Below are 24,631 nucleotides of genomic sequence, written 5' to 3' on the forward strand. Positions count from 1 at the left end.
AGTAATTTTATTCTGTTGTATAAATGGTTGGTATTACTGTCATAAGCATTAAATGAGATGACTTATGTAAAGCATTTGGCATAATGCTGGGCACATAATAAATGTAAAATTAATCTAGCTGCTATTTATATTATTAGTACTATCATCACTATTATTTGCTTCAGTCTCTAAAAGAAATTGCAAAAACATTTTGACAAAATATTTTGAAAGACATTCATTTGGATGCACATGTGTTGTATATTATTTTAGAAAGCCAAATTATACTTTTTCAGTTAATATTTTTAAATTATTCCAGAAGCTCTCACCCCTTAGCCTGCTGGTTGACCACAGCATCTGAAGCCACACTACATTTTATTTACAGCCTGACTGTCACTAACAGGCTATGGGACTCAGTTTCCTTAGCTTCCTACTGCCTCAGTTTCCTCACTTGTAAAATGAGGGTAGTAATTCCTCTTTTATATGGCTATCTCCAGGATTAAATGAGTCAATCCATGTTAAGCACTTAGAATACTGTCTGGCGTTAAAGCTGAACACGTGTTTGCTGTCAGTATTATTCCTATAAAGGGTTAACTTACTGTACCTGAAAGAGAGGCTTTGTGATTGATTAAGATCCATGACCTTGAAGTCAGACAGAACTGGATTTCAGCCTTCACTCTCTCACTGTTTAACCAGAAAGTCTTGATAAAACCATTTAACTTAGCTGAGCCTCAAGTTTTCTTATCTATAAAGCAGGCATAGTTGCCTGATTTGATGTTTATGAAGATTAGAGAAAATGAAAAGTAGCTGGTATATAGCTAGTGCTCAAGATGTTTATGAAAGTAATAACTACTTATAAAAATAACAGAGAGTAGTGAAACAGCTTCCTTTACTTCCTGGGAGTCCAAAGATGTGTTAGAATATTTCCATAGGGGTGCTAGGCTGCTTAAGTCAGCTATCAGCTCTGTTCTAGTGAATGGCATTGGTGACAGTCACTGAGAGGAGGGTGGGACCAGGGCACCAGCCCATCACCGACAAAGATCTGTGGTCTGTGGATCACCATATTACACACCTTGACTTCCACTTTCAGTCAACCTCCTATATCTACTCACTCCAGCAAAACAGTAAGTGAGACATTGTTACCCATCAACCACTGAACAGCTGCTGTGGGCCTTGGGTATGCTGTTATGGTGGACAAAACCAAGATCCCTCTCATTATACGACTTTCCTTTTTTGAGTTTTTTTCTTTTTCTCCTCTTGGAAATTTGTAGTACATTTGACAGAGCCTAACAACTCTGGAGACTGGAACTCCAAGTGAGTTTGTTAAAATGTGTATCCTTCATAGTATTAAAATACTTGCACAATTGCTTTCAGAATCTATAGCAAATAATGATAATCACAATAATAACAGCAACGAAACTGTACAGAACAGCTACTACATCCCTGGCACTGTGCCAAGTGCTTACCTACGTTACCTCGTTTTATGTTTATAACGGTAGTATTGTTATTCCTACATGACAGAGTAAGCCACCGAGGCCCAGAATAATTAAGCGATTGCTCCCATATCACAGAGCAAATATATGCTATATGTCTATTATAATATTTCACAGTGGAAGGGAAAAACTCTAAGAAACAGATAGATCTTCCACTCTGTGCTTCGCAGAGGGGACATTATGTGGACACTGGACTTGACAGCCCTCCTGAGGCCCTACCTTGCTCTGTGGAACTCAGAGCTGTCTGTTGGTGGTCAGGTTAAGCAAAGTCAACTATATTCTTTAGGGAACCCAGTACAAAATGAAAATGTAGGGTCCTGGCAGAGACAGAGAAATCAGTCCTTCCTTCCAATGTCTGGCAGCCCCAACTCTCAGTGGATGGGTGACCCCTGCCATGGGATTGCCACCTCCACACTGGGCCACGGTTGGTATTCTAGGCAGGTGAACTTCTGCCAAGTTGTCCATGAAGCACAGCATGGTTTTGCCAGCCCAAGACAGAGAAGGTTGTTCCCTATCATCACCCTGAAATGCTACAAGGTGTACCCTCGCCCCTGACCTTCCCCATCCTGGAGAGGCAGCCAGGAGGTAGGACCAAGGACCGCCTGTGAACTGAGGCTCCAAGGCTCCACTGTCCCAACAGACTTCATTTACCAAACACAAATTCAAGGATAAAATTGTTAACAATTTTAAGACAGCAAGTGCACAGCAAGGGAGCCTAAGCACTGGCCTTCTGAACAGTGTGACTGTATTGATCCCACGCCCACAGAGCTGGCTCTAAGCTAGGTCTCAAAGGTTATGGTCTCAGAGCTGTCACTACGAGAGTAAACTTTTCTTTCTTTCTGAGTCTAATCAGCCAAATGAGAACCAATTTACCTTCCTATTACAACCAAATATTTAACAAGTGCAAGTTCCAGCTATTCATCCAGACATAAATAAGCGTTTCATCCACTTTGAAAACTTGCCCTTCAATTATTCTGATTCTTCTGTCTAGACAAAGGGGTGAAGTTGTCCATAGGTCAGAGGTCTCATTTTGTCTGGCAGGATAATTGTTTTGTGCCAACCTGTTCCTACTTTACCTCTTACCTCTCAAACAAACTGGCACACAGTTTGTAGAAAGGGAAAATCAGCAACCACCATCTGTTAAAGAGTGCCAGTCTTTGCATGGGGAAGGCATGGTTAATTTTTCACTAAGATTTAAGTTAGATAGGCCAACTTATTTAATATGCCTTTGGTCCCCTGCTTCTAACAAGAATTCTTGAAAGTTGAAATGACTTTTGACAAAGTGGTCAAAAAACCCTAGAGGAAGATTGACCTTTATTAACTATTTTTTTAAGGCAGCCCAAGATGAAGCCTTTGTGTTGCCAATGTGATCTGGACGTAATATGAGACAGTCTGCAGGAGTTTGGGTAGAGAATAGATTTGGAGAAAAAGCGAATCATAATCATTATTACAATGTTGCAGGCCATGTGAGCCACATGCCTAATCAGGAGCACTCTGTGTATCTGTTTTATTATGCAGGAAGTACAGCAATGTGTCACAGAGCTTTAGCTACCGAGGGCACGAGAGATTGGATGCACTGATTCTCAACTTGCAAAATTTTGAGATAATCACACTAATACCTATATCCAAGACATACTTCCAAGAGAGTCTCATTCATTGGTTTAGCATAGACCCTGGGTATCCAGAGTTTTTAAAAAGTTATGCAGGTTATTCTACTCTTCAGCCAGGCTTAAAAAACACTAACTAATCTGAGCCTAGAGAAGTTTAATTGTTTTCCCAGAGTCACACAATTATTTAACAACATATTTCTTGAACCCAATCTCATCAGGACTCCTGTCAGTTCCATTTCTTCTCTTAGAGAAAAATTATCCACATATATATTTCCCAACAAAACATATACCATGCCTAGTACAGGCTATAGTAGATGTTTTGTTGGGAAATATATATGTGGGTAATTGAAAGGAAGCTAATTATTATTATGTTTCTAGCTATTTGATAAGGGAACTTTGTAATAGAATTATAAAGTCACTATTGTTTGATGAGGTTGTTTAAACTCAAAAGCTGTGAGCAGGAACAGGTCTTTGTAAATTTACATCCTCGGTTCATAGAACGATTTTCTGTGCCTTTTTGAGTACTTTGTAATGTTCAGTCCTCCATTCCCAGTCCTGACAAGCCCCCATAAAACCACAGTGAAAACAGCACTTGACATAGAACAATTGTGACACAGGAAGAAGATGTTCAAAACTAACTGAAGTAAAGGATTCTGACTTCCTGTTCAGTACCAAGCTACATCCTCCCAAACTGTAAATCCCAGAAAGCTGTTCCTGAACAGCCAGAAGACTCAGGAGTTCGCTCAGATGCCTCATAAATGTCAGAGCATAGAGACAAAGGGAGAAGATAATAAGAGGCGAAAGCTCTGGTTTAGGCATTATTTTACTAGGATGGAATCCAGGTAACCTTTTAGGATCCCTTTACAGAACAACAAAAACATTGTGTCATTTCTCAAAGACTCTTCTACACCTGGGGCTCACGCCTTACATTATTTAGGAGAGGAAGCAGTGTTAGGCTTGATTACAGATGGAATCTTATTTTCTGACTAATCATCCCTTCCAATTAATGCTGAGCTGACTGTGGGCCAGGTAAATAAGCGTAACCTAATTATGGACTTGTATTTAAACCTAAGTCACCCACATAATTCTCTTTAGGTTTTCCCTTGCTATTTACACTCCTTATTAAATTAGGTTGTGCCCCTTATTATAATCTTCATATGATTTAAATACTTATTTCTAGCCCTCATTTTCACACTTAAAGCTCTAACTATTGAGTCTGCCAGAGGATGAAAGCCTTATTCTCTGGGCATTGTGAGTGTGAGGTGAAAGGGAACGTGGGGCTTAAGGGAGAGACAGCAGGCAGGGGAGGCTGTGAGCAGCACAACATCTACAAGTTCATGCTCTTAACATGCTTTAGGATTGAATTAGAGGTTTTGAAAATTGTCTAACTCTGCAATATGCAAATTTTATCTGGAACCATCATCGGTTGACACACACCAAGTAGGAAGTCCCACTTCACAAAACTGCTAATCAGTAGGCTATGGCTAACCAAGCAGCTTTACATACACATGGTAAGGTTTTTGAGCAGTTCTGTAATCGCTCCATTGATTTCCAGTTTCCACCTTGTAAGCTTAAGACCACTGAACTGGCAGGACCTTTGGAAGGCTGTTCTGAAACTGAGAATAAAACTAGAATTTATCAGTTATATTTCTGATCCTAACCATAGATCTATAGAGAAGGAAGAACCAATTATCTACCAAGAAGCCATCCTATCTTTGCCTCTAGAAAATTTTATGCTAATTAATTTGGCATAAAATTCATACAGTATCCCCTGTGACTGGTTCATATGCTTACCGGAGTTTTAGATTATTTCTAAACCTTCAGTTTTGGCTTGTCAGCATCCATCTCCTGTAAGTACCTGATATCTCACATTGAGACATTGCAAAAACAATATGGAATAAATTACAATGGCATCTCCACTTCCAAAATTTTGTGGGTCATCAAACTAGGGATTTGATAACAGCGAGAGCAGTTCTAAATATTTTCTTTCTAGGGAGATTTTATATCTATTAAACCATCATAAGCATTAAACTCTTGCTACAAAGCAAAAGGCCCCATGGACTTGGAAAGCTGGTATCAGCAAAATTGCCTTAGCAGTCTCAAACGACATACTTTGTTCAGCCACAGCTTTAATTACAAGTGCCCATTTTAAATGTGGCTACAAAGAGTTAGGAAATGAAATGATGCTTGTTACATTTCTCAAACAGAAAGGGAAATGGGGCAAATTTTCCACTAGAGGCTTGGAAGAAAACCATTAAAAATATTTTTAGAATAGATTTACCAATGGTAGTTCCATTATTCAGAACACTACTTAACAAACACCAGGTGATCACTTCCAAGAATTAAAGATGGCCTTGCAGTAGAAGGAGGTGGACCTGTCATTTAATATTTCCAAGAGCATAGCCAGATTATTGTTCTTCAGTTCCTTCACATTTTCATTGAAATAACTGGGCAAATTTACTTGGGTTAAAATTTAGGCCTAAAGAGGTGACCGATGAATTTTCGAAGGCAAATTGCTCTGCCAAAACTCAAACTGAGAATGACAAAGGAAGATTATTATTATTTTTTCTTAATGAAACAGCCTCAGTCTGCTCTATGCTGTAATGGCTGCGGCCCCGCCCTCCAGCCTTTGCCCACTGTGAGTCTGATGAAGGGGAAAGGACTGTCTGGTTTGTGACACCAAATCAGTGCAGAGCGGAGCCAAGATATAGTTGAGTTCTGCTTTGACAGGCAAATAGTAGCATTTCTAATGATGACGCAGTAAGAGCGGCTTTAGTGAAAAATGCAGTAAGTCATCTGCTGAGCGAAAAGACCTCTGGCACCAGGCAGAGCAAAAACTTGAGAGTTTTAGTGTCTGAAGCCTCTGTCATTCGAATGAAAGAAAATCTCTAGTTTCCTATTTATAGTCTCACAGAATGTCATTTCTAAATTTGTTATTTGGAACTCAAAATACATTTTCTCATGAAAATCACGCTGATGTACTGGCCTCCAAAGTCACTAAGAATAGATCAAAAAGTACTATTTCAACTACAACTAGTCTCTAGTTCATGCAGAACATTTTTGAGATGTTATTCTGATTGTCATTAGCTTATCACAGAGCCTTCCTGCTGCCAGGCAGTGACGCCAATGATAGAAAGAGAAGAGATAGAAAATTCCAGGCACGAGTAACTTATCTGGGCCCAGTTTATCTCCTGAAATGATAAACTGGGAAACTAAAGGCCCATGGATGAGGAAAGGATTGGATGGCCCGAAGCAGGTGCTTTTAGAAAGATAAACATCTGTACCAGTCACTCCCCAGATAGCTCTGAGGTGAAAAACAAAAAGTTATTTTGAAAGCCGTACTGAAGAGCTAAAGGCAAGTTACTTTGACCTATTATACCCAGGAGTCATATGTAAGGTGAATGTGACCTTCATTCAATTTGCATTTATTGGTTTTTCCACCATACCTGGTATGTTCCACAATTTAATCCACAGTGTCCTGTGAGGTCATCAGCATCACCCCTATTTAACAAGAGAGGATGCCCAAATTGTCAAATGACTTACAGTGCCACTATGTGACACTCAAGTGTCATGCTGCTTATGTCTGAAAAATCTCTAAATGGGAGCACCACATCAAAGTAATGGCCGGGGACAAAACTGAGCATGCCCATTAGGAAGAGTTCTTGTTATGTGTAAGGTGAGCCCTTTGCAATTAATAGACTCACAAATGACAGTCAAAATTGCTTATCTTGACAACCAAAATAGCTTCTAATTTCAAACGACATTGACTATTTAACGGGAATTGATTAATTGCTCTGGGCACACCCACTTGTAAGTGTGGAGCTGCTGACTCAGCACATGAGTTAACTGCTGTGTTAAAACACCTGGAGAGCTTACTAAAGGAACTGATCTTTATGGGCATAAGACACATGCACACATATGTTTATTGTGGCACTGTTCACAATATCAAAGCCCTGGAACCAACCCAAATGGCCATCAATGATAGACTTGATAAAGAAAATGTGGCACATATACACCATGGAATACTATGCAGCCATAAAAAGGATGAGTTCATGTCCTTTGCAGGGACATGGATGAAGCTGAAAACCGTCATTCTCAGGAAACTAATACAAGAACAGAAAACCAAACACCGCATGTTCTCACTCATAAGTGGGAGTTGAACAATGAGAACACATGGAAACAGGAAGGGGGACATCATGCACGGGGACCTGTCAGGAGGTTGGGGTGTAGGGGAGGGATAGCGTTAGGAGAAATACCTAATTTAGAAGACAGGTTGATGGGTGCAGCCAACCACCATGGCACATGTATACCTATGTAACAAACCTGACATTCTGCATGTGTCTCAGAACTTAAAGTGTAATAATAATAAAGAACTCCAGAGGCCCAAATCCTACCCTAGATGTATTGAATCAGAGCCTATATTTTTGACAAGGTCAACAGGTGAGTTCTGTGAACATTAAAATTGGAGAAGCACAGCCCCATCTAGAGCCTCCAGTGTTAACGATAGCTTCAATAACGAAATAAATGATTACTGGATAACTAGCTCTGATATTCTAGTCACTCACCTTCCCTGGGTCTCCGTATCCTCATTTGAAAAGCAAAAGAATAGAACAAGAGTCTCATGATTGCCAAGATATCTCTAAACTCTGTTTTCTTTCCAAGACAGTGAGTACTTCATAGCCAGTGCTGAAAGGCTTACCAAAAAAAAAGAGAGAGACATGCACAGGTCAAACACAGTCCCTCCTCTCAAAGCTCTTACAACATAGGGAGATAAAATTGGCACATGGAAAAAACAGCCAGAAAAAAAAAAATATCACACTGGATTTGATTAAGAGTTATATTGCGTCAGCCTGAACTTGCATTCTCAGGAAGTCATGCTGGATGAAACAAAGGCCTTTGAAAGATGAGAATGATTTCTGTAGATGAAAGGGGAGAGATTGCGTTATCTAGGACTTGGGGAGCAGCACTGGCCAAATGCAGAGAAACGAGGAAAGCCTCAGAACTGGTAAGATTAGGTCAAGTTATAGGGGATGCTGAGGGCAAGAATGGGGAGTTTACATCTGATGGAAGAATTTTTAATTGAGAAATAATGTGATACAAAAGATATTGGAGAAAGAAGTCTGCCTGTTGGTATCTCATAGAGAAGTCAGTAAGAGGCTGTTGCTATAATTCGAACTGACATCCTACTAAGGAGAATACATTCTTAAGATGGCAACTGAAGAAATAGAGAAAAAGGGCTGGTTGAGAGCACTGTTTTGATAAGTGGATCATTCAAATTTGGAGACTGATTGGTCATAGGTGAAGGAAAAGGAGAAGTACAGAGAGACAGAGCCATTTACACCCTCGAGGTAAAGAGAAAGGGACCTGGAGTGAGACCTGGGCTGAGAGCACTCCCATACTAGCAGAGTGAACTTGAGAACATGATGAATTCTTTCTGTCCCCACCAGTAAAACGTGGCTGAAACCAACCTCCGTGTTGTTGGGAGGAGTATGTGAGAAGGTACAAGCGGAACACACAGCATGTATGTGCCTGGTGCACAATAAATACGCATGGTTCTTGTATTCTGGTTATTTTGTTCTTGCTTTTTGGGATTTTATTTTTCTTAGTAGAGTTAAGTAGTAGTGAGCAGAGAGAAATAGGTGAAGAGAGCCCATGAGTAGTGAGACCTCACCTGGTGTCTCCCTTTCTTCATTTGTAAGTTGGGGAGCTGGGTTCAAGGGGATCTCTTAGGTGATTCATCCATTCACTCTCTTGATTGGCTTACTAGCTGATTAACAAACATTCTGTGATAATGAACACAGCTTTGTATGGGTTAGGCTACTTTCAAAAGGAATTTCAACATATTCAGTAGATCTATTGGTCTTTTCCAGTGAGCTGCTCAGCTGATGAATAAGTAGACCCTTTTCATTTCTTTTTTTTTTTTTTTTTTTTTTTTTTTTTGAGACGGAGTTTCGCTCTTGATACCCAGGCTGGAGCGCAATGGCGCGATCTCGGCTCACCGCAATCTCCGCCTCCTGGGTTCAGGCAATTCTCCTGCCTCAGCCTCCTGCCTTTTCATTTCTTACTGTTATATTGCATGTATAACTTTAGAAGTCTTAAAGTAAATTATTTATCAAGGGAGGCTTACTCCTAAAAGTGTATTTAGGTGATTATTACCAATTGGTATGAATAAATGAACTCTATAATATGTCATTTAGCTAGTTAAGCTTGCTGAAATTATTATACAATATCTGTAGTAATTTGGTATGAATTGTAATCTCCTTTCACACTATGTCAGTTATGTATGCATATCTATTCCCAGGTACTAACTGTGGCTCTGGATCTCTCATTATTTACCTGGCTAGATGAAATGTACAGGTGCAGGTCTACATGGGGAATTTGGGGGTTCCAAAAGCCACAATCCTAACAACTTTTTTTGTTTTTAAAAATATTGTACTGTTCTCACATATGCATTCTCTAATCATTGAAAGTACTTCTATATAATCCTTCAGAAATGTTAGGAATTAGTTTGTAGTCTTGCAAGGGGCAAATAATTCTAGGAGTATTTTTATACTTTAGATTCTTTTCTGTATTTAAGAAAAGTGTAGGCCGGGCACGGTGGCTCACGTCTGTAATCCCAGCACTTTGGGAGGCCGAGGCGGGTGGATCACGAGGTCAAGAGATCGAGACCATCCTGGTCAACATGGTGAAACCCCGTCTCTACTAAAAATACAAAAAATTAGCTGGGCATGATGGCGCGTGCCTGTAATCCCAGCTACTCGGGAGGCTGAGGCAGGTGAATTGCCTGAACCCAGGAGGCGGAAGTTGCGGTGAGCCGAGATTGCGCCACTGCACTCCAGCCTGGGTAACAAGAGTGAAACTCCGTCTCAAAAAAAAAAAAAAAAAAGAAAAGTATAATTTATATCTCACCTTAGAAGAACATAGGTCCACATTAAATTGGGATTCTTGAACGCATTCTTTAAAGAATCTTATTTATCAACATTAAAGGTGACAAAAAAGAGAACAGTAACTTGAAAAGCAATTTAATATGTCTCACACTAAAGCATTCTTGGTTTCTATAGTTTGGAAGCCTTAAGAGTCCCAGTTCTACTTTGTTTAACTAAATAACGCGTTCTGGAATTAGTCAAAATGAAATAAATTCAATTCAGTAGAACCCCCAAATTTTAACTATTCAAGTAGCTAAATCACACTACTCAAGTAGTAGTGTACCGGCACAGAAAAAAATACTATTCTTTCATTTTTATCTTAAACCACTTTACTGAGGTATGATTGGCATGCAAAAAGCTGCACATAACTAGTACATGCACCTTGATAAGTTTGGAGATAAGAATATACCTGGGAAATCATCAGTACTATCAAGGCCATAAATGTACCCAACACCTCCAAAGTGTTCTACTGCCCCGTTATTTATTTATTCTTTTATTCTATAGCATTCATTATAAATATTTCTCTTATAAAGAGACTCTCAATGAAGATTTTTAAAAGAAGCTTTTACTTAAGAACTTCCTCTGGTTGCTTCTTATACTCCAATACCTTCTCTTCTGCCAGAATGCTCCTTGTGTGGCACAAAAGTACACATAGGTGAAAATTTCTGTTAATAGATACCTAAAAGGTTTTGCTCTCTGCATGAGAGTTTGTGCAGAAAAGATGCCATTTTTCATATTGTAAACTCTAGTCAAATTATAGTGATATAGTGTACTTAGCTAAAATTGTCAACATTTACTCTGTGTTCTGGAATTATTTTTTGCTAGGTAAATCAAATCAATCTAGAAACAACTGTATTGGATTCCAACACTTCAGATTTCTGGCATATACATCTATGTGTCTATGTGTTTATATAAAGATACATAGATATATAACTGGCTCTTTAGTGTCTCTTAATGATGCAGTTTATTTTATTAAGCTGCTTTCATATTTTGCATGTTTTTTGCCCCATGTTTCAGCTAAATATATTTCAAATATGCTATAACAAAAGAGTAGACAAACAGTTTTTGAGGCTTTGAAACAGTGGGGTTTTCCAGATCCAAAAACATGGCAATAAATTGTCATCTCCTGGATAATCTTATTTATAAATCCAAAAGCTTATGTTTGTATGATTACATGCAGGCATATTCATTTTGTGGTTATGCAACTTCAACATTAACTTAAATTCCAGAATTAATCAATAATTTCCCTTCTTTCCCACATGACATAGACTTTAGAATGCCATAATCCTAATTGTTACCTACCATTTATATGCTGTATTGTCCAGTGATTTAGTTCTATCACTTTCCACTGTGAATTAGATGTTATTTCATATTATATACCCAATACTTTTTTAGATTTACCTTACATTAATTAATATCTTAGTTTATCTTCCAAATTACAACCCAGTTCATCTATTTTGGATCATATAAGTTCTGCCTCTTATATTCATTTTAAAACTTACCTCAGCAAAGTCACCTAGAGGTAAACTCTCTCAGTTTTGGCAGTGTGAAATATCTATAATCTGCTCTCATTTTTAAAAGATAGTTTTGTTGAATATAGAATTCTAGACTGACAGGTAGTTTCTCTTGACACATTGAAGGTTTTGGTTTCACGTGTCTATCCTTGCTGTTGAGGAGTCAGTCTTTAGTCTAATGACTGTTTCTTTGTAAATGATCTTTATTTCCAGATACTTCTGAGGGCTTCCCCCTCCCTTTGGTGTTCCGTATGATGTGTCTAGAAGTGGAGTTTCTTTTTCATTTGTCCTGCTTAAGATTCATTGAACTTTCTGCATCTTAGAATTGGTATCTTTGTATAATTCTGAGAAATACTCAGCCAGTATGTCTTCAAATATTTCCTCCTCCCCATCATCTCTTTTATTTCTAGCTATAATTCTGATTATCTCCTCCAAGCGCCTTCATTTTTCTTTTATGTTTTCAAATCCTTTGTTTTTCTGGCTGGATCTTCTTTATCTTCTTGATCTATTATCATTATATCTAATATGTAATTTAACTTATCCATTTTAATTTTTATTGATTACATTTCAATTTCTAGAAGTTCTGTTTGGTACTTTTTCAGATATATCTATATGTTGGTGTCATTTTTGATCATTTCTTTCTCCTTACTCTTCTACTCAATCATCTTGTTTATGCTTTTTTAACATATTAGACACAGTTGTTTTATAGCCTGTATCTGATCATTTTAATGATTTTGAGGATCTTATTTTGCTGCCAGTTATTTCTATTGGTTCTCACTCACACTGCTTTATTTCCTCTGTAATTTATTATGTTATTGTTTTACTATGAAATACTTATTTCCCCATGAGAATTATTTTAGGCATGTACTGATGACACATTCTTCCACAGAGAATCTGCCTTTACTTCTGCCAGTTATCAGGAACCATTATCCAGCCAGAATTGTTGAACATTAAACACTGCTTGGCAATTCTCAAACCACACTGGTAGTGTGAATATAGACAAGGCCTTCTGTGGGGGCCTGTTTGTGTTTAAAAATAATCACAGGAGATTGGGGAGGGATGACATTAGGAGAAATACCTAATGTAGATGAACAGAGGGATGGATGCAGCAAACCACCAAGGCACGTGTATACCTATGTAACAAACCTGCACGTTCTGCATATGTATCCCAGAACTTAAAGTATAATAAAAATTTATATGTATATAAAATAATCAGACGGGAAATTTTTTCCTCATCTACCCAGAGTCAAAATTGAGGTAGGAAAGTGTTCTTGCCATTTTCTTCTGTACATCAGCCTTATTTCATTTTTTTCTTATACTTGAGGATGAGCCCTTTGAAGTACACCAGCCTTATATGGGGTCCCATATTAAACTCTCCCATAAACTCATTAAATTACCTGCTGCGTGCAACCGTTACATCAGATGCCCTAGATCTTCCAGGGTTTAGGAAAGACACCTAGGGTCAAATCTCGCTTTGGTACTCCCTAACCTCCTGAGGTTCTAAACTGCTTCTTTGTTTAGGATTCTCAATAATTCTTTTTTTTTTTTTTTTTTTTTTTTTTTTGAGACCGAGTTTTGCTCTTGTTACCCAGGCTGGAGTGCAATGGCGCGATCTCGGCTCACCGCAACCTCCGCCTCCTGGGTTCAGGCAATTCTCCTGCCTCAGCCTCCTGAGTAGCTGGGATTACAGGCACGCGCCACCGTGCCCAGCTAATTTTTGTATTTTTAGTAGAGACGGGGTTTCACCATGTTGACCAGGATGGTCTCGATCTCTTGACCTCGTGATCCACCCGCCTCGGCCTCCCAAAGTGCTGGGATTACAGGCTTGAGCCACCGCGCCCGGCCAATAATAATTTTTTTATGCCAGCTCAGAAACCTATTTCAAAGGACTTTGTGTATTTGCCCAGGTTTTCAGCTGTTTCCAGCTAGAAACTGATGTTTTTATATAATTAAATTGAAACATAATGAGTATTTATGTATATGGTTATACATATTTATTGCTGCATGTATTTATAGTATTTCATTTATATAAACTTTATTTCCAGTTGCATCTAATTACACCTTGATACTTGCTGTACACTCAAATTTTCAACCATTCTGCAGGAATAGTTGTCCTGCCTTTTGTTACTTGTCTTCTTTAAAAGATGAAGAAAGCATTACATTTGCTATGCAGTTATTAGAGATATAAATAAATGTAATTCACTATCACCTTACTTTAAAATTCTCATTACATTATGTAGAGGTGTAGGATCTTTCAAACACTCTCAAAATAATAGGGTCACAGAAATAATATCTGCATCTAGTTAATATAAAGGGATATTAAAAATATTAGAAGCATTTGAACTGCTTTACAAATGTAAAGGGTGGTAAAATGTAAACATGATTTCCTTTGAGCAAAGAACTCAATCTGGGAAAAGTCATGCTTGCACAGCATTTTAGAAAATCTAAAAATTTTAAAATGAATTGTCGCCATTTCAAGAAAGCCTTTAAAAATAGTGAATCTTTTTATCTAATGAAGGTTCTTTTGGTAATGCAAATGATCACCACTTTAAAAAAAATTTGGTTTTATATGAGACATTTTTGTCACGTAACTACACACATAATTGGAATCAGTAAAGATGAGCAGCCCCAGCCAGTCCAGCCTTGTCTCCCTAATTGACTGCCTTTCTTCTTCCAGTATGTGCGAGTATCTTTTGATACAAAACCTGATCTCCTCTTACACCTGATGACCAAGGAATGGCAGTTGGAGCTTCCCAAGCTTCTCATCTCTGTCCATGGGGGCCTGCAGAACTTTGAACTCCAGCCAAAACTCAAGCAAGTCTTTGGGAAAGGGCTCATCAAAGCAGCTATGACAACTGGAGCGTGGATATTCACTGGAGGAGTTAACACAGGTAATTGCAAGTGGAACAGAGAAAGGCAGCATAGGCCATGGGAATGTTGTGCCTGAGATAATTTTCTGCTAAGGTTAATTATCTCTATATCACCCCACTTCATCCCTACCCATGGGTCCATAGTTGCTGGTTATCTCTCCCACCTTTATCTAAATGAGTTGTAAAGTTATTTCTTAACCAAGAAGAATTACTTACACATAATGAATAGGTTGGGATATTTAATAGTTGACTATACAGAATTCATAAACATGACTAATGGAATTTCATAGGGTATTTTTAAGTAGCTTAAGTTGCCAATAATTCTTTAAGGAATGATTTCTGCTTTAAATGGGAAGGAAGCTCTACCTTTGTCCTTTAAGGAATTTCAAGTTTGGTGCCAAATAGCTTTAATTTTTGCAAAATGCCATTTCCATCTGGGACATAAATTATGATGGCAAAGTCTAGGGCATTATGTGTTTATCGTTTAAAATATTGTATTAACTCCTCACTGTGCCAATAGAAGACATACCTCACTCTGAATTCCAAAGAATTTTTTCTTCCTGCCATCTATATTGTGATACAGAAGCATTCTCAAATCAATTCTTACCAGCCCCTGTATAGTTAAGTGCTTATTTGCAGAACATTATTAATGTGCACTAGATAATGTAGCGAATGCCTGTAAATGTTTCTGGCCTATTCTCCCAGCCTGAAGTCTGAGGTGCCAATTGGAAATGCAGAGGTAATGCTGCAGTAAGTTAAGGCAAACTTGTTACAAGGCCCAGAGTCTGTACTTGTGAACACATTCGTAGTTAATGGAATATTCTGAACATAACTGTGGACCAATTAGTTTTAAATAACATGTTATCTTTGGCCAGATGTGGTGGCTCATGCCTGTAATCCCAGCACTTTGGGAGGCTGAGGTGGGTGGATCACCTAAGGTCAGGAGTTCAAGACCAGGCTAACCAATATGGTAAAACCCCGTCTCTAATATAAATGCAAAAATTAGCCGGGCATGGTGGCGGGCACCTGTAGTCTCAGCTTCTTGGGAAACTGAGGCAGGGGAATCGCTTGAACCCAGGAGGTGGAGGTTGCAGTGAGCCGAGGTCGTGCCACTCTCCAGCCTGGGCAACAAGAGCAAAACTCCATCTCAAAAAACAAAAATAACATGTTATCTTAATGTTGTTTAATTTTGTGTCTGTAGTTTGGATGCTGTTTGAGTAAGACCCGCATTGAGAATTCTCTTAAACACCTAGAATTTGTGAACGTTCTGCACACAGCTACCTAAGGATATTTCAGCCGTGAAGTCTGCAGACAGCTCATGTTCAATGTAATTATGTTAAATTCTGGCTCCACCCATACACTGACATGTTCTTAAAATGACCTGCTCAGCTCTTTACTATTTATCCTGTAGTAATTAAATATCTACAGAACAGTTTTTCTTTCAATGACTGTTCAGGTTTTGGGCTCCATGTTTCCCTCTCAACTGAGGAGGACTCACTTGCCTGTGATTACTGTCTTCTGCTCTCCTGTCATATAGAGACCAACTCAAAGGGTTCTACAGGTGCAAAGGAAAGTCTTACCAATGCTCTATTTCTAAGAATTTGGTATATTGTTTTTATTCTTTTATGAAATGCATTCAATATCAAAAGAAGAATTTATAGCTTATCTGCTACAAACCCAAGAGCTTATCTCTGCCTCACTCCAGGCTTAGGGTTCAATCCAATCCCTAAAGTCAGGTTCTAACAATGAAACGTTAAAGTTAGGTAAGAGGTATTGATAGAATTGTGCAGACCAGATGGGCATACCATAAAGTTAAACTTCTTGTCTAGGGCTGGCCCTGAAAGGAGTTTTGCATATCAATTGAAAGTAATTTAATATTAATATTCATGGCTTTATTTGGGGGAGTTTTGTTGATTTTGGTTTTGGTTTGTTTTGTTTTTTTACCAGTACTCTCACTCAGAAGATTTGTAGATAAGGTAATCAGTGAAAATGATATTCTTTCCAACACTCCTGCATAGCTCACTATGGATTAATGGCTATTTACACTGTTTTGTTATTTGCTTTTTAAACAGTGATTCCTTCTGTTTCATCTTATGAATATTTCAGTATTGAGTTACTTAAATACATGTCTTTTCCCATGATTACATTGCCTGGTGTGTTCCATGTGTTTAGTTTGTTTAGTGCAGTGTCTGAGCCCTTCCTCTAGGCTAGTCCCTGAGGCGTAGGAAGATGAATAAAGCACTGACCCTCCAACATTCCTCTCAAAGAGTTTCACTGTTAGAAGAGACATCTTCACATATAATTATGAACTTTCTCACCCTTAACTATGATGGGGAAGGTAATTTTGACAGGAGAGGAAAACAATTAAAATGATGAAGATTAAAAGGTATATCTATATATTTTAACATAAATTTTCCACAGAACAATCCAACATCGTCTTTATGAGTAGGTTCTCATAAAGGCTAACAAAATCTCAAACTAAATAACTCATCTATCTGAATGACCTTAACTCATACACAAAACGTGGTGTAGATTTAATATACTACTCTATACGGCACTTTTAACATGACGTAGTCAAGCTGTTGGTTCCTAGTCATATTAACAAATTATTATAAGAAAAAGAGTTTGTTTTTTAAAATTGTATTTATTCTTTTTGTAGACATTGAATGCTTTTTATTTGTTCATATAAATCATAATAATAAATGTAATGCTAGCATTAATATACAAATCCGGCCAATGCATCTGGCATTACAGCCACGAGTTTATGTTTCCTCCTAAATACAGGTAGTTTGTATAGAAATGTGTCAAAATTTTATATTCAATTTATATAACCCTGGGAGAAACCATTACCACAATTTATTTTTTAATTTTTTTGAGATAGAGTCTCACTCTATTGCCCAGGCTAGAGTGCAGTGCTCCAATCTCAGCTCACTGCAACCTCTGCCTCTTGGGTTCAAGTGATTCTCCTGCCTCAGCCTCCTAAGTAGCTGGGACTACAGGTGCTTGCCACCATGCCCAACTAATTTTTTGTGTTTTTGCTAGAGATGGGGTTTCACCGTGTTAACAAGTATGTTCTCGATCTCCTGACCTCGTGATCTGCCCACCTCGGCCTCCCAAAGTGCTGGGATTACAGGCGTGAGCCACCACGCCTGGCCCACAACTTTCTTTAGAATAATGGAATGATAATTGCTTTAAAAGACAAAATTAATGCTTCTCTCTTTTCTTTTAGGTGTTATTCGTCATGTTGGAGACGCCTTGAAGGATCATGCATCTAAGTCTCGAGGAAAGATATGCACCATAGGTATTGCCCCCTGGGGAATTGTGGAAAACCAGGAAGATCTCATTGGAAGAGATGTAAGTCCTGAGTGCTATCCCTTTCCATGACTTCTAGAGGGGATGGATATCAGAAAAGTATAATAAAATTAGTATTCAAAATGTACATATTATAGTAGTCTTTTAGTCCTCACTCCATAAAATGAAATTTATGTTAAGAAATGGTTTCCTGGGCAAATACTTATTTTCTAAAATCTCTATGCAAACTCCAGGTCAATTCTTATGATCAAGAAAAGTCCAAAGCAAGACTTTTCAACTATCTGCTCTCTGCTTAAATCAAGCAGTGGTCTTTCTTCACCCATCAAATCCAGCAATTACTTTTGGTATAGTCATATTAAGATTCATTAACACCACTTAATATATGGCAACAGGAACTCATTGACTGTACACTGAACAGGGACTCTCTGCACCCCAGGGCTCCAGCATCTTTATTATTTGAGTATCTCCTGAGAGTTGCAGAGAAACATTCTTTTCATTTTAAAGTGAAATGAAAACATCTATCTGATCCACAAAAAAAAATTTTTTTAAATGGCTAAGAACTAACTTGTCTTAAACTACTTGTTCTATTATGATGCAATACAATGCAACCATCTTATTTTAATCCAACACAATATATGCAGTTTTTAAAAATGCAATGCAAAATACTTTAAATTAAAAAAATTAAATGTCATCATAGGAATCAACTGTCCTGCCCTTGGCATAATCTTCAAATGTGTTGTATGAGTTACCAATGGCAACGCAGGCCTTTAAAAACGGAGGTAGGATCCATTTGACCCTGAGCAGAGGTATTTCCCCAGGGGCTTGCTTTTCTCCTGAAAATTTACCTAAATGGGACAGACTGTGGTGCATTTGAGCAGCAGACACTTTCATCTCAGTTTTAAATAAAACATATGTTTCAAAAAAAATTAAATGTCATGAAGCACAGCAGTAAACTGTTTGTTGCCTTTAAAAAATATCTTTATGGGGTCCAAGTGCAGGTGTCTTATGTGTATATATCGCATAGTGATTAAGTCTAGGCTGTTAGTGTATCCATCACCTGAATAGTGAACATTGTACCCAACAGGTAAGTTTTCAACCCTCACCCCTCCCACCTTTTGTAGGCTCCAATGTCCATATTCTACTCTGTATGTCCATGTGTACCTAGTATTTAGCCCCCACTTACAAAGAATAACGTGCGGTATTTGACTTTGTTCCTGAGTTATTTTACTTAGGAAAATGGGCTTCAGTTCCTTCCATGTTGCTGCAAAGGACATGATTTCATTTTCTTTTATGATTGGGTAGTATCCATACATATCCCACTGTGTCCTCCACGGACAAACACTTAGGTGGATTCTGTATTTTTGCATTGTTGGTTGTGTTGCAAAAAACATGTGAGCACAGGTGTCTTTTTTATATAATATATTGTTTTCCTTAACAACAAAAAAAGACATTAAATCCATTAGAGCCTTTATTTAAAGTGATAACAAGTGTCCACATCAGTGATAGCAGATTACATGTGTAAATGCTAATTTATCCAGGACACACAGGATAAGGAATGAGATATCGGTTTTATGACTGTAATATTCTCATAATTAAAATGTATTGGCTATTTCCTATTACATAGAGATTGAATCGCTCAGCAGCAATTTCCAAAGTTTTATATAGGCAAACCTGACTGGAAAAGTGTTACTAATTTCTTCAAAGTATCTGAGACTAGTCTTTCATGTAGTATACTTGGAGTAATACTTGCCTTAGATTCCAAATTGGCTTTTAAGTATGTCGATTTTGCACTAGAACATATATATGTCTTAAAGAATTAGAATACACCAAAATGCTTTCAGCACTGAAATCATTTAATAATGCATATTATTAATACATAAATTAATTATTTTAAATGTGTTCATTCAAAAGTCATTTTGAAATATTCATAGCTTCAGGATCTCTATTGTAAACTCAAATTATTATTACTCAATTTGAAGGGGGACACTATTTTGGAAGATCCTCATTCAGATGAATTATGAATAAATGGCAGTTGGTTATTTCTTTATGCAAGATAGAGTAACTAATTCCCTCAGTTGCCTAAGCATTTGCAGAGAATGCTGGCCCACTAACTCCTTGTATTATTTTGTTTGTTCATCTTATACATTTTATAAGATTGCAGAAAGACAGTACTTCTATTACATTTACTCAGCTTGTTGAATTGGAAGAATCACTTCTGATTCTTTTACCTCCCATTCCAACTTTTTCTCTGACTTTACTTTCTCCTTTTGCTCCTCTTTTTCTTTCTTCTTTTGTTTCTCCCCGTTACTCCTTCCCATTTGTATGCAACTAGAAACTTACGCATTGCAATGGGACTTACTGACATTGTCTGCCTTTCCAACTGAAAATAGTCTTGAGCCTAGCACAGAGGGCAGAAAAATGCTCAGTAAATGTGTTCATCCAACATCCCTGTTCCTGGGAGGTCTTATAAAGGCAAACCATGGCTCACAGAGAACCAGGCGGGTCATGCGCGAGACTATTGCAGAAAGGAAATGAAAGTGGCAGGTTATAGAGAACACAGGAAAGACAGTTGTATTTTACTTTTTCAGTAAATCTTTCACTGGGTTCTATTAAATTTTGACCACTCTGTTACCTTTTCCCTTAAAACTAGTGAACTAGAATATACCGGGTTTCTCAGGCTCTTGTGTGATAATAGAGTTTGTTTCTCAAGTTATAAATTATTTGGACTGAAAGTACTATTTTTGGTATGTAGGATTTATGACATAATTTGAGATAAATGTTTATGTGTGTTCACTATTCTAATGTGATAGCTAAAAGGTAATATGATGCTTGGTTGCCATTAAAAGAGGTTCTTGAATAAAATGGTGGTGGTCACTAGTGAAGATTCCCCTCAGAATTATCAAATTAGAAATATTATCTGGTAAGCTTCTTACACAGTTGCAACACTTTTCCCAGCTAGCTTAATATACTGTCATCTGTCCTTTTTCTTTCATTTTATATAATCAAAATCACATGTAATAGACATCCCAAAAAGAAACCTTTTAGCATCAGACATCAGGTAGCAGAGAAAAAAACAAATGTATTATTAAAAGTCTTTACCACTTCAGAATCTTATCAAAATTCAATCATTCAAAAAAAAAAAAAAATAGAATAGCTGCATCTTTGGTCAAGTCTGTTTATATTCCAGAATGACACTGAAGAGGTACAAAATAAATGTCAAGGGAAATCTAGGAAACTTATTGGAAATAAATATAAATCCAAGGATAAAAGAAAGGCTCCATTTCCTATCCCTGACATTTTATTGCAGTAAATTTATTTCCAAACTGATAGAAAATATAAATTATTTTATTTTTGTGGGGCTGGCTCTCATATGAGAAGAAGCTTCACTTTTAGAAGCTGAACATTCAAGTACTACTAGAATTATTTTATTTATTGATGGAAATAGTAGGTGCAGCAATTGCTGTTTATCTTAATCCCTTTAGGATGGCACTAGCAAGGCAAATACTAGCCCTAGAGATAAAGGAGAAAACTTACTTGTCCTTGGGTGTGCTTCTAGATATTCGGAAACATTCACTTCCCTTCAGGTCTCATCTCATAGCTGGAATTCAAGTTACATAAGTGCAGAGCATTTGTCTTTGGGTTCTCAGAAGCCAACTTAGAACCTCACACTTAGTAGGTGCCCAGTACATATTGATGAAGATGAATTGGGCATGATGAAATTCAGGCTACAGGGAAAATAAATATTATGGAACTGACGATGATAAATCTTACCTACTTCATAACTTTATCACAACTTCATCTCTAATCATATCCCCAAGATGCATCACATTATTGTAAGTATAGTGGGGACATTTTTTAACCAAGTATCTGAATGTAAAACTGTTTTCTTAGATAGCAACTCAAGGTGGAAGGTGGAAGGCGAGGAGATGGCCTGTTGGGTGTCGGGGCTAAACAGTGTGGGATGGAAACAGGACTTTCTCTAAAGCCTTTGAAAGATGTGTGATCTACCCAGCTGAGTGATAGCACTACCTTTGATGTTTTAAATTTAAATATTATCCATCTGTTTCACCATGCCCTTCTTTTCTCAATTAATAGATCAAACAGCAGACTTTGGTGAGGAATAAGGCTATGAATACTGAGATGGTAATCATTTTCCCCCCTGCCACTTAGGCCTGAAAACATATACTGTCTCAGTTATTGAGGTTGACTCCACCTCTGTGGTTTCTCCATATTATTTCTACCATCCCTTTCCTCTATTACTTCCATAATCCTACACACCATCAAATTGAGCTCAAGGCTCACTTCACCCTTAACGTCATATCCCTGATTGTAATTCTCCCACAGCTGTCTTCTTCCCCAACTCTCTCAGCCTTTTGAGGTGTAACAAAATACCAAAGGCCAGAGGGCTTATAAACAATAGAAATTTATTTTTCCACAATTCTGGAGGCTGAACAGCACATTCCTGCTGTGTCTTCACATGGTGGAAAGGGACAGGGATCCCTCTGGAATCCGTTTTATGAGGCCTTAATTGCATTCATTGGGCTCCACACTCATGACCTGATCACCTCCAAAGGTCCCCTTTCCTAACAGTATCACGTTGGAAGTTTGGATTTCAACATATAAATTTGGGGAAGAAAGGGACATAAACATTCAGTCCATTGCACCAACTAAATTAAAAACTCCCCAAAATGAGGACTGAATTGTTTATTTCTTGTTAACCCTTACTGTCATAGTTTGTATGAACATGACACATTGACATGCCACTTAAACTCTGTAAGATTTGGTTTCTGTGTCTCTACAAAAATACTTCCTCTGCCTGTCTTCATACAACTTCTATGAGCATAATCACGATAATAGTAATTATAATTTATTGAGCTCTTATTTGAGTCTGCTCTGTATTTGCATATATTAGCTTTAGAAGGTATGTCTTTTATCCCTTTTATAGTTGAGTAACCAATGATCAGAACCAAGATCCAACTGTCTCCAATGGCCATTTTCTTTATATATATATATAGTTATTGCACTGTAGGTTCTGGGGTACCTATGCAGAACATGTAGGATTGTTTCAGAGGTACATACATGGCAATGTGGTTTGCTGCCTCCATCCCCCCATCACCTATATCTGGCATTTCTCCCAATGTTATCCCTCCCCAACCTCTCTACCCACTGCTGTCCCTCCCCTATTCTCCCCCAACAGACCCCAGTGTGTGATGCTCCCCTCCCTGTGTCCATGTGTTCTCATTGTTCAACACCTGCCAATGAGTGAGAACATGCGGTGTTTGATTTTCTGTTCTTGTGTCAGTTTGCTGAGAATGATGGTTTCCAGATTCATCCATGTCCCTACAAAGGACGCGAACTCATCGTTTTTGATGGCTGCATAGTATTCCGTGGTGTATATGTGCCACATTTTCCTTGTCCAGTCTATCATCGATGGGCATTTGGGTTGGTTCCAGGTCTTTGCTTTATAAACAGTGCCACAATGAACATATGTGTGCATATGTCTTTATAATAGAACGATTTATAATTCTTTGGATATATACCCATTAATGGGATTGCTGGGTCAAATGGAATTTCTATTTCTAGGTCCTTGAGGAATCGCCACACTGTCTTCCACAATGGTTGAACTAATTTACACTCCCACCAACAGTGTAAAAGTGTTCCTATTTCTCCACATCCTCTCCAGCATCTGTTGTCTCCAGATTTTTTAATGATCACCATTCTAACTGGCATGAGATGGTATCTCAATGTAGTTTTGATTTGCATTTCTCTAATGACCAGTGATGATGAGCATTTTTTCGTATGTTTGTTGGCCTCATATATGTCTTCTTTTGAAAAATGTCTGTTCATGTCCTTTGCCCACTTTTGAAGGGAGTTGTTTTGTGTATGTCAAGTAAGATATGAGAAAATGTTCAGTGAAAATATTCAGTTGAACAATGAGAACACATGGACACAGGGAGGGGAGGATCACACACTGGGATCTGTTGTGGGGGGACTAGAGGAGGGACAGTGGGTGGGTAGGGAGGTTGGGGAGGGATAACATAGGGAGAAATGCCAGATATAGGTGACGGGGGGATGGAGGCAGCAAACCACATTACCATGTATGTACTTAAGCAACAATCCTGCATAATCTGCACATGTACCCCAGAACCTAAAGTGCAATTATATATATACATATATATGTATATTTATAAATACACATACATACATATATATATGTATGTATGTGTATGTGCATACATGTATGTGTCATATACGTATATACGTATATATAATTGCACTATATATATACATATATATATATTCAGTGATAGTCTGTCTTTGTTGTTGGTTGAGATATTGACACATATCTTGTGACTGTAAATTGAACTCAAAGATAGACTCGATTCATGACTGGAGCCCCTTTCTTTGTTCCTAGAGAATCTTGACCTGGCTAGTTGATTCTGAAAGTATGACCAGTATAACCTCAAGAAAGAACTTCCAATGAAATCTAATTTTCATATGACACACTTTAAATTTAGATTTCCTACTTTAGAAAACAATCTGACCAGATTTGTGTCAGGTAATTGAATGGTTTCTGAAGCCTTGATCATTTGTCTCTTCTGAAATCTAGATTAACAAGACACATACCAATTTAAGATCCCAGACATAATCACAAGACAAAGCACTTTGCATTTTAACTTGAGGATAGAAATTGTGTTTGGGTAGATTTACAACACATCATCTTGTTTGGTTATTAAATTATCTTCACATTCAATGATGTCTTCTATTTTCCCTACACTATAGATTTATTTCTCCAAATTTTATAGCCGGTAAGAGTTCTTATATTTAATTGGAAAGTGCTCTTTTGATGCCATCTCTATGTTTCAAGCCAGGAAATATCAAGTTCAATAATACAATTGATTGCTAATTTAATATAGTTACCAAGTCAGT

At 37.8% G+C, this 24,631-nt stretch overlaps 1 protein-coding gene across 18 annotated transcripts in view; it reads left to right on the forward strand.

Annotated features, from left to right (window-relative positions):
- TRPM3 (transient receptor potential cation channel subfamily M member 3) overlaps positions 1-24,631 on the forward strand; it is a 605,449-nt gene that overhangs the window by 271,794 nt on the left and 309,024 nt on the right. For all 18 annotated transcript variants that reach the window (XM_064361657.1, XM_064361664.1, XM_064361658.1 and 15 more), the window contains exons 4-5: positions 14,197-14,410; positions 17,619-17,743. In XM_064361657.1, coding sequence (XP_064217727.1) covers positions 14,197-14,410; positions 17,619-17,743 — 339 coding nt within the window. The remainder of the gene's footprint in view (positions 1-14,196; positions 14,411-17,618; positions 17,744-24,631) is intronic.

The sequence above is a fragment of the Aotus nancymaae genome, unplaced genomic scaffold (assembly GCF_030222135.1).
Source record: "Aotus nancymaae isolate 86718 unplaced genomic scaffold, 86718_ANA_hifiasm-v0.15.2.pri h1tg000041l, whole genome shotgun sequence".
Classification (NCBI taxonomy): domain Eukaryota; kingdom Metazoa; phylum Chordata; class Mammalia; order Primates; family Aotidae; genus Aotus; species Aotus nancymaae.